The sequence below is a fragment of the Boleophthalmus pectinirostris genome, unplaced genomic scaffold (assembly GCF_026225935.1).
Source record: "Boleophthalmus pectinirostris isolate CB_2022bp ecotype Guang Dong unplaced genomic scaffold, ASM2622593v1 HiC_scaffold_14, whole genome shotgun sequence".
Lineage (NCBI taxonomy): Eukaryota > Metazoa > Chordata > Actinopteri > Gobiiformes > Gobiidae > Boleophthalmus > Boleophthalmus pectinirostris.
The window spans coordinates 4,426,859-4,437,340 of NW_026571047.1; the positions used below are offsets into that span (position 1 = coordinate 4,426,859).

At 42.7% G+C, this 10,482-nt stretch overlaps 3 protein-coding genes across 6 annotated transcripts; all 3 read right to left on the bottom strand.

The window, feature by feature from the left end:
- Positions 1-637: 637 nt before the first annotated feature.
- On the bottom strand, positions 638-7,265 carry LOC129407899 (histone H2A-like). Of its 4 annotated transcripts, XR_008631771.1 has the most exons (4): positions 6,875-7,265; positions 5,488-5,738; positions 4,228-4,284; positions 638-3,308 (listed from the first exon to the last, which is right to left on the bottom strand). XR_008631771.1 is itself a non-coding variant. In XM_055150483.1 (3 exons), exons 1-2 carry the CDS (start codon positions 7,246-7,248, stop codon positions 5,504-5,506), a joined length of 609 nt encoding a protein of 202 aa, XP_055006458.1. In that variant the 5' UTR covers positions 7,249-7,265; the 3' UTR covers positions 638-3,308; positions 5,488-5,503. The 4 variants fall into 4 exon arrangements, 2 of the variants coding, with proteins under 2 accessions (XP_055006458.1, XP_055006457.1); XR_008631770.1 differs by having other exon boundaries at positions 4,228-5,738; XM_055150483.1 differs by lacking the exon at positions 4,228-4,284.
- A 902-nt stretch (positions 7,266-8,167) lies between these two features.
- Positions 8,168-8,682, bottom strand: LOC129407900 (histone H2B 1/2-like). The gene has a single exon (XM_055150485.1). The coding sequence runs from the start codon at positions 8,567-8,569 to the stop codon at positions 8,195-8,197; it is 375 nt and encodes a 124-aa protein (XP_055006460.1). The 5' UTR covers positions 8,570-8,682; the 3' UTR covers positions 8,168-8,194.
- A 695-nt stretch (positions 8,683-9,377) lies between these two features.
- On the bottom strand, positions 9,378-9,810 carry LOC110155160 (histone H4). The gene has a single exon (XM_020919217.2). The coding sequence runs from the start codon at positions 9,797-9,799 to the stop codon at positions 9,488-9,490; it is 312 nt and encodes a 103-aa protein (XP_020774876.1). The 5' UTR covers positions 9,800-9,810; the 3' UTR covers positions 9,378-9,487.
- Positions 9,811-10,482: the final 672 nt, after the last annotated feature.

Genomic DNA, 10,482 nt, shown 5'->3' on the forward strand with positions numbered 1-10,482 from the left:
TTAAAAATGGCATCATGACTTTTCTGCAAACCACTGTCTGAACAAACTGAAATGTTTTTTTTTTTTTTTTATAATAATTTTTATTTGCAAACTACATAGATTACAACAAATAGGAACCAAACGACATACAAGATACAAGACAGACATTACGACTGAACATTACATACAAATAGGAACAAAGATGACAGGGGTTGGTGACAGTGTGAACCTTATGTGCGTGTCTGTGTGTGTGTGCGTGTCTGTGTGTGTGTGTATATGCGTGCGTGTGTGTGTGTATGTGTGTGTGTGTGTGCACGCGTGTGCATACGTGTGTGAATGTATGTGTGCCGGGGGGGATAGACAGGCTATGCGGATGATTTAATGTTGACCTGTATTATTGCTATTTAATTTGAGTATTGAAAATTTGTTAAGTGTGTGTTGGCATTTTGCCTCAGATCCCCACTGAAGTGGGAGCAGGCCAAGCCACTCTCATGCCCCCCAAGGCGGGTGCGCGGGCCACCCCCAGGGCTCCGCATGTGGTCGCCCATCGACCAGGCCGGCCCACCCCCCAATGAACCACCTCCCGGTCTGAATGCTCCCCCTCCCTGATATATATGTACATGTGCATACATTCACACGCACACACATGCATGCACGCACCTGCCTGCACAGGAATGTGCACGCACATCCACATACACACAAGCCTACACACATACTCACACAATTCACACACATGAACCCACATTCATCCCTGGTTGACTTGTGATGCATTAAAAAAAAAAGTTGGGTGTGATGCATTAAAAGTATCAGGGAGGTAAGGAGCTTGGGGGTAGACCAGAGAGTGAAGCCAGCACAGAGGGGAGACCCTGAGGGGACGGGAGAGCACGCAACCGGGCACCCGTAGGTGGACCCCCACACCCAACACCCAGGTGACAGCAGAGAGGGCCCAGCCCGCTAGGGACCTGAGGCAGACAACTTTGTGCTGTGTTCCTAAGTCTGTTAAAGTTCTGTTTTATATAGCCTGTCTATCCCATCCCTGTTTCTTTATAAAATTAAGCGGTGTGTATGGCATTGCGTGAACTGAAATGTTCTGAGCACATAAGCCTCAGATGCAGGACAACACAGGATTACACACACACACACACACACACACACAAAACATGCAGGATCAATCAAAATACAACTATGAGCAAATGAACACTGAGGAAACACCGATAGAACATGGACAAAATAAAGTAAAAGTAAATTCTACAGAATATGTTTTCTTTAAATCATATGAACCCAAATCATCACTGGATCTGTGGAGTTTTCCTGTTTGACTCTTCACATGGCTGTGCTGCTCACAATAATTCAACATTCACCAGTCACAATGTGCACAGTCTGCAGTGACACTGAGAGGACACTAAGTGGTGCTGTGGTTAACTGGATCTCATTGTATTTCTTGAATAGGTCGGGGGTGTCCCTCAGCTGGAGCCATCACAGGGGTAACTGTTGCTTTATTAGTGGTCGTTGCTGGAGCTGCAGCCGGAGGGTTTTAGGTGTATAAACACCAGTAAGTTCAAAAAAAAAAAACATATCTTCAGTGTCTCATTTATAATATGTATGCAGGCCTCCTGTATACTGACTATGTTATGTTTGATTTGCATTTATTTATTTATTTATTTATTTTATTTTTTCAGAAAAGGCAGAAAGTTCAGGAATAACAGTAAGTATTACTGCATTTTATCAAATATTCTCAAAATAAAGTTTAAGTGAGATTACATCTCCACATCCAGGTCAGAATGAGCTGTATGTTTACGAGAATACTTCAAATACACACAACTCTAACAATGAGGAAGAAACTGTGTATGAGAATGATTTAAATCCATACAATTGAAACTTGTAACTCTAATCTCATTTTTACTCAAATTTCCTCATCACATAAATTATTAAGTGTTTTAGACTCTGTGTTTAACTCGAACAGTTCTGAATGTGTGTATTGTTCTGGAAATCTTTACATCAGTGATTTTTTACTGGGTTTAGGCTGTTCATAAATGGTACATCAGATATTTATTGTTAAGCAAAGTTATCACAACCTCTTGATTCTTTTTATCTTGTTTTTTGTAACTAGTTTGATTGCTCGCTGTAATCCTGTCATCCTCTGTAGGACACTCTGGCCTTGTACCCACATACGAGTCTATCGTTTCTATCAGTCCTAGTTTGTCATTCTACTCATTGTTGTGTGTTGACCCAGCCTTGTGTTGACCTGTCTCCAGATGAGACTAGGTCTTATCTTATGTGTGTGTATTATCCCTGTGCTTTATGCCCCCTGTGGGGTGTAAAGACTCTGTCTACATTGTTATGTGACAGTTTAGGGACAAACGAGTCTCTGTCAGGGACCGGCAGTTCTGTGATTTTATGCACAATTGCTTCAATAATCAGACTCATTGATTCAAAGCAACTTTTCAGTTCTTTTTTAATGTTTGCAGTCTGTTCCACAACACTACATACTGTAAAATACAACAATGTCTCTGCAGTTGGATTAAATAAACCTTGAACAACAGAGCAAAAACTGTTTAAAACTATGACATCAGTGCAGTGAAGTAGTTTTGCTGTTCATATTCATTCTTTCAGTATTTCTTTATACTGGTGTCTGGGATGTTGTTTAGTGCTAACCCATCTCTGTCAGGGTCACTTGCAGGCCATTAACAGTGAATGTAAAACTAAGTAAATATTTACAAATGTATTAAACAATGTAGTGGCTGATTGCACATGTTAAACTTAGTGAAGCTCTGTGAATAAAGTACAGCTCTAAGGTCCAAAGAGCAAAAGGTTGATCTTGAATCTACTAATGTGTCTGTCATTCATCTGTATAATATAATTTAATGATTACACAACACTTCCTACTAAATACTTCATATTACCACTGTGTCCTGATGAAACTGCTGATGCTGAAAACTACAGAAGATATGAGACTCCAAGTTTTTATTCTTTGTGCTATTTATGGTAAGAACTGTTTAAAACTATATTTAAATATTGAGTTTGATTGAATGATTTATATTGAATTATTAGTGAGTTATTTCATATGTGTGTGTAATCTCCAGGTTTGGCGTCTGGAGCTGGTGTGTTGCCTGACTCTGCGAATGCAGCTGAGAGAGGCACAGTCATGTTCACCACTTCACTGGCTCCAACACAAACTCCACTTATAGCAACAGGATGGTCGTTTGGCTCTACCGATATCATCACTTCAAGTTCTGCTGGTAACTTCACTGCTCCAGAGTATGTAGACAGGATCACTCGGTTCATCTCTACTGGATCTCTGGAGCTCCGGAACGTGGCTCTTAGTGACACTGGAGAGTAGTTGAATGTATATGGTAAGTGAAACTCCAGCAAATCCATAAAACATTAGTGCTAATAAATACATGTGTCTTAGTGCATATGTTCGTGCTTAAAACATGCGGAGGTGCATTGATTAAGCTTTTTTGTTACTTGTTACTGTTCTTCTGGAGTAAATTGTAAAATGTTTTTATGTCAAATTTCTCTGATTAGAAACATTTACAAAATTTTTATTTCAAGTCACTTTGTGTGTTTAAAAAAAAATAATAATAATAATAATAATTAATAATTAATAATTATTAATAATAATAATAATAATAATAACTCAGGAGAGTGAGGATCTCTGTTTTGAGTAAGTCAACAATTCTACATTTAAAGAAGCTATAAAACATTCAAAATCATCAAATCACAGAGAACATACTACAGTTCTTCTAGTTTAATTTTGAACTAATGATATTCTGATTTTATTTTGTTTTTCCTTCCACATAGAGAATTGCAAATATGTATGTCAAGTCCTCCTCCAATGAGAGAATCGAGGGCTCCTCAGTGAATTTAACCTGTGATGCCTCTGGTTCCATTTTCACCAGAAAGTGGTTGATAAATGGACATTAGCTAAATCCTTCTGAAAACATTGTATTTTATGACCAAAAACGAAGTCTTGTCCTTCAAAGTTCTGAACAGAAAAGAGTGGAAATCAGCAACTCCATCAGCTCTCAGACAGCTCTTTATGCTCTGGAGGTTTTCTGGAAGTGTCTGTTATGTTTCATTCATTTACTGGAAAACATTATTTCACAGATGGACCAGAAAATGTTCAAATCTCAGGTCCAAAAGAGATTCAAGTGAAGGAAACACTCAAATTAAACTGCCTGAGTGACTTGGTGCCAACTGCTAAGTACACTTGGATAAAGGGTGGGACTGTTCTCATTCACTCACCTGAATATACTAAAACCATGACTGGATCTGCAGACAGTGGAGAGCACATCTGTCGTTCTTCAAATCAAATCACAAACAAAACATCTGAGGCTTCACATACAGTTACAGTGCATGTAACAAGTTAATACAAGTAGATGAATGTTTATTTTTCTGTAGTCCAGACTTTCTTACTGAGGTTATTCTTTATAGAATATGAACACAATCAGCAGAATCTGTGGCATTCCTGTTTGGCAGCTCACATGGCTGAGCTGCTCAGGATCATTCAGGCTACACTTCATTAATAAAGTACAGCTCTATGGCTACAAATATCAATCTGAGAACAGTGTCACAGATACACCGGGATATGCTTCAACTGAGCTGAGAGCAGAACACATAGATAATAATTGAAAGTGTTAGGGTCACTGTCCTTATCTAACACGAACTGTTGTAAAATCCAACATTGTTCTTCCTGTTCACAGGTTCTTTCATTTCAGTTCTAGCCTTGCTGGCACCTGACACATTGTCACTGGAGTGTCTTCTGGAGATAAGAACAGTAAATCTGCATTGAGTCTCCTAAATGTGAATGAATAGCATCAAGTTGACTCTGTTGGTGTTTTATAGTAAAGTAAAGTTAGTTTTGTGCACTGTTCTGCAGGTTTCTGTTCAGGAGGTGGTGTATTATCACAAGGCTCTGTAGATGCAGCTGTGGGAGATGCTGTGATGTTCACCACGTCTCTTTATCCAACACAAAGGGTGTTTGGCACTAAAGCTTTCATCTGCTCTACTGTTCCTAACACTACTGCTCCAGAGTATGAAGGCACAATCACTCTGTTCATCTGTGCTGGATCTCTGGAGCTCAGGAACGTGCCTCTAAATGACACTGGAGTTATAACGTTGCCATAACGAGCAGATGGAGCTGTAAAGGATGGACGCACCAAATTAAACACATGGGGTAAGTAATGACACATTAATAAGAAATGAATTCTGCAGACAATAATGTATATAGTCTGTAGCTATACAAAGAACTGATTATAAAAGTCATGAATTGCACCGGTGATGCTGTGGTTTAAAGCGTTGCACATATATGGTTCCTACCACATTGATATTGTGGGCTCACCCTCAGTAAGTCTCCACCCACTCTCTCCATTTCATACTGCAGTGGTCCTGTCATATAAAAGGCCACAAATCTAAATATCATTTTACTGAATTCCTTGATTAATTTGTGGATTTTTGCTGTGGTTTAATGAGAGAAGTTGCCCTTATAATCAAAATACAACCTACCAGAGTTGTGTGGCACTTAAGTGTTCACATGTTTGCCATCTGTAGCACCCAGACAATTTGGAAATCCCCAGCACTCCCAAAAGTCTTGTGCAGTGGCTCTCCAGGATGCCTCTGTTAGTGGAGGGAACTGTGTCGACATCATTGTCTTTTCAATGGCACCAACTGTTGAGTGGACAATCTGGGCGACTGTAGCTCTTCCAAGTTTGTACTGGAAGGCCAAGATTTGAAATGTCTCTCCAGTTGCAAGGAACCTGAAACACAAAGAACAATGTACAATTAGTCTATTGATATTATTATGACTACTTTCTGATTTGATGTGGCATTTCCCTATAGAGGAAGATTGAAAGAAAGAGATGGAAGGGGCTGAGAGCCAGCTATGTCCGTTTCAAAAGACAAAAGGCACCAAGCAGCTCTGGAGCTGGACCCCAAAGAGAGTGGAAGTGGGAAAAAGAAATGGAGTTTCTCTTACCACACTTACAACAAAGAGGGTAAGATGCAAAAATCATTTTTATACCACACACACCATTAATGACATCACTATTATATATTTTACAGCGCACATACTTTGCTCGGTCAGTTTAGTGATAAAGACGTGACAGCAGTAGAAGAGGACGCGAAGGAGCCTCTAAATCTTCAGATGTAAGAGCTTCAAGAAGTTGCCCCCTCCCCCACAAGTACCATAGAATCTGAAGTCTTTAGAGACACCCCCACCCCATCAAGTGTTGCTTCAGGTGGAAGCACACTGTCATTTACAACAGGATACTGTAGAACTGGAACACCACCCATCCACCACCGGGTGCAGGCTCTCATAACTGGGCAGGTCAGAGCAGGTCTGCTGAGTCTACTACAGAGGAGAGGCTCCTTGAAATATTCTTCTGTTTTATACACACATATATATATATCATAATTAAAACAAATTAGTGCTCTGAAATGTATTTTTGAATCCTGGTGTTTGCCGTGATCAGCAGGCTTCTATTTACGTACAGACGGTAAATAGAAGCCTGTGCAGTGGGTTAGTTTCACTGTACAGCGAAGTCTGATATTCTCTCCCATTAAAAAACGGAGCCAGTACCGCGCACATACGTCCTGCTGGACATGTCGATGTCGCTGTCTTCGTGTCGGGGGTTTCGCCTTGGGTTTTGAAAGACACCGTGAGCAGATACACAAATCTCCGTGTCACAGAATTTTAACGTCTCCCATGACAAGAAAACCCTTGTGTTGCTTTAATGTAGGAAAGTGTACATCATTTTGAATCCGTTTCCATAGGTTTTCTGCCAAGGTCTGACTGGATATCAATTATGACAAGATTATGAAGTGTGCTCTTTTCTGAGAGTTTGTGGCTCTTAAAAGAGCCGTTGTTGTGAGTCGAGTCTCGGGGCGTCTTTACTTGGCCTTCTCGGTCTTCTTGGGCAGCAGCACAGCCTGGATGTTGGGCAGCACGCCTCCCTGAGCGATGGTGACTCCTCCCAGCAGTTTGTTGAGCTCCTCGTCGTTGCGGACGGCCAGCTGCAGGTGGCGGGGGATGATGCGGGTCTTCTTGTTGTCACGAGCCGCGTTTCCCGCCAGCTCCAGGATCTCAGCGGTCAGATACTCGAGCACGGCCGCCAGGTACACGGGAGCTCCGGCGCCGACGCGCTCCGCGTAGTTGCCTTTACGGAGCAGCCTGTGCACACGGCCCACTGGGAACTGCAGCCCGGCCCTGGAGGAGCGGGACTTGGCCTTAGCGCGGGCCTTTCCTCCGGTTTTGCCTCTTCCGCTCATGATTACACTTTAACTCAGTGAAGTGGTGAGAGAATGAATGTCCTCAGACGGAGCGCAGCGTATTTATGTGCGAGAGCGCGTGCGTTTCAGCGCCGCACCAATGAGCGGCCGCGCTCAGACAAGAGGAGGAGCTCTGACTTGAACAGAATTCTCCACGGAGGAGCATCAGTTATTATGCTGGACTATTTGGCCTGTACAGGATAGAATAATTTAGGCTGTCACGATTAATATATTCATAGTGATAATTCAAAACTATCACAGTCTTATTTTGATCATTATAATCATTATTTGGACTGTACAGGACTCAACTTCAGTCATCACCAATGTACATTTGGTTAAAAATGTTTTGAAAGTCAAAATTTACAATTGTTTGACTATTCACATAGGTGACTAAATAATCATTGACTAGACTAGAGAAATATTAAAATAATAATTAGCACCAGTGTGAAGTGAGATCATTTAACTTAAGGGGCTTATCATTTGTCCCGCTCCATAGGTCCAAACAAGAAACTAATGAGGTATGTCTGATCAGAGTCTACATGAGCTTCTAGCTTCCAGTCTGACCCGACTTAATGAGAGCCGAGCATATAGACAAGTCACAGTACACGGTCACACGTTCATGAGAAGGATCTACTGTTCCTGGAGAGGAGCACGCTGCTAATACTGTGCCTTTCTAAGTAATATTGACCAATATCACACATTGAGATCATAAAAACTACATGCCCAAAATGTTAGTACTAAGTTTTTTGTGAAATTTCCAGAGGCTCAAGTGACGTCACTAGAAGTGTTACATATTGTGTCTTTATGCACAAGTATATCTATTAAGTTGCAAACATGTCCAGAAGTAGACAGGTGTTGGGAAGAAGAAAAAAATAAGTAAGAGCTCTTTAGTGGAGTGTGTGGCTCTTAAAAGAGCCGTTGTGTGTGTATATTGTGGTGGAGCAGTTTACTTGGAGCTGGTGTACTTGGTGACGGCCTTGGTGCCCTCGGACACGGCGTGCTTGGCCAGCTCTCCGGGCAGCAGGAGACGCACGGCGGTCTGGATCTCCCTGGAGGTGATGGTGGAGCGCTTGTTGTAGTGCGCCAGGCGGGAGGCCTCTCCGCCGATGCGCTCAAAGATGTCGTTGACGAAAGAGTTCATGATGCTCATGGCCTTGGAGGAGATGCCGGTGTCGGGGTGGACCTGCTTGAGCACCTTGTACACGTAGATGGCGTAGCTCTCCTTCCTGGTCTTTCTCTTCTTTTTGCCGCCTTTCCCGGCGGTCTTGGTCACGGCTTTCTTGGAGCCCTTCTTGGGCGCAGCCTTGGCGGGTTCAGGCATGTTTCTGATCGGAATCAGGACACTGAGGAGACGGGAGCGCGGTCCGCTGCTTTTATCTGGGCCTCGCTGCGCTCTGATTGGTGGAGCCCGAACGCGCGCGGGATGTGCATGGGGTTATGGGAGGGGGCTGTGCAGTCTTCAGTGATTTTTGGAGGGAAACAGACTAAAGAAAACACCCCTCCCCTGTTTTGTTATAGAGATACTCAGTCCTCCAAGTAATTTTTGCCTTTAACTAAATGTGACGCACTAAAGCGTAAAGTCAGTCTCCACTGTCCACGATGAAACATGCCCCATTTTCACTGAATACTCAGTTTATACTTTCAGCGCTTCACAGGGAACTGAGTGTAAATCCAACGTTCCTTTGTTTTTGAGGACAAATAAAAATACTGACACGTGACGTCAGCACAATAACTCCAACCTCTGAATTCAACTTGGTTTCCAGCAGGCTGTACACTTCTGCAGAAAAAAACTTCCGAATAAGGCGACACCAAGTATGTTTTATTGGAGGAATCCTGGCGCAAACATGAATTTTATACACAAGGAAATGCACAAAATCTGCGCACCTGTGCATATTTTAGAGGGGGGTTAATACTTGGAATGGTTTCATACTGAATAGACGCTACTTCCGCTAAAGTACTTGCGTTCTTTGCGTGGATTCTATTTTGGTATGAAATGTAACGGAATAAACATTGGCAAGTACATGTTAATGCAAACCAAGGAAACAAACTGATTTGTTTGGCAACACCCGCCAAAAAACTAGTGGCTTAAACCGTTTCATATCCAAAAATAAACGTGTGTAACAAGGAGTTATAACCTCTAAACACCACGAGGATTAGCAAACTAAAAACAGAACTTGCCCTTCAAAAAAGTTGTGTGGCCCTGAAAAGGGCCGTTGTGTGTCACCAAGAGAAGTAGAGTTTAACCTCCGAAGCCGTACAGAGTGCGGCCCTGTCTCTTCAGGGCGTACACCACGTCCATGGCGGTCACGGTCTTCCTCTTGGCGTGCTCGGTGTACGTGACGGCGTCACGGATCACGTTCTCCAGGAAAACCTTGAGCACACCACGAGTCTCCTCGTAGATCAGACCGGAGATACGCTTGACACCGCCGCGACGAGCCAGACGGCGGATAGCGGGCTTGGTGATGCCCTGGATGTTATCACGGAGAACTTTACGGTGACGCTTGGCGCCTCCTTTCCCCAGACCTTTACCTCCCTTTCCTCTGCCAGACATGTTCACCTCTGAGTCAGTTGAATCACAAGATGACTGGACTCTCCGAGCGCACAGTCTTTATTCACTGATAGAGGACGTGACAGAGAACAGAGGCTCTCTGGCGCCATCATCTGGACAGTATGTGCACTGAAAAAAACACAGGTAGGATAAATTCAAATCAAAGATGAAGTGAACTCACATTCTCCCGCTAATTTTTCTTTATTTATATTCAGCAAATAAATAAAACTATATTAACTTTCACTCTTTGGTGAGATAAGAGTGTCTGTGCTGTTCTAGACTCTTCTCTTTGTGTTCACACGCTGCTTGTTGTTTTTGTGTATCGAGTATTGACACACTTCATGTTGTTACTGAATGAATACTGCAACATTGTGTTTTGTGGCACAAAATGGACCGATGCGTTTATAGTACAGGGGAGTGGGAATGTTACTTATTTAACTTTTAATTTAGTCGTTCTTTATGATCCTTATGTTGTAATTGTGTTAACTCCCTCTCCACACCACATTTTTCTCTACAGCATAACAAAGGTTTAGTGTTTCTCCAGCAGTTTATTGACGGCGAGCCTGACCCGAGCCTTGTCTTTGTCCGCATCGTATCCCGAGGCGGACAGGGCATTCTTGAGCGCGGCCAGGGACACGCCGCTGCGCTCCTTGGAGGAGGACACGGTTTTGACGATGAGCTCGCTG

What these genes read in the sequence shown, in the direction of transcription:
- LOC129407899 (XM_055150483.1), bottom strand. Translation starts at nt 7,248, where the DNA reads ATGAGCGGAAGAGGCAAAACCGGAGGAAAGGCCCGCGCTAAGGCCAAG. An exon ending in AAGAAGACCGAGAAGGCCAA is followed by an intron (nt 5,739 to 6,874) that starts GTAAAGACGCCC and finishes TTTGTGTTTCAG; the next exon opens with GTTCCTTGCAACTGGAGAGA.
- LOC129407900 (XM_055150485.1), bottom strand. Translation starts at nt 8,569, where the DNA reads ATGCCTGAACCCGCCAAGGCTGCGCCCAAGAAGGGCTCCAAGAAAGCC.
- LOC110155160 (XM_020919217.2), bottom strand. Translation starts at nt 9,799, where the DNA reads ATGTCTGGCAGAGGAAAGGGAGGTAAAGGTCTGGGGAAAGGAGGCGCC.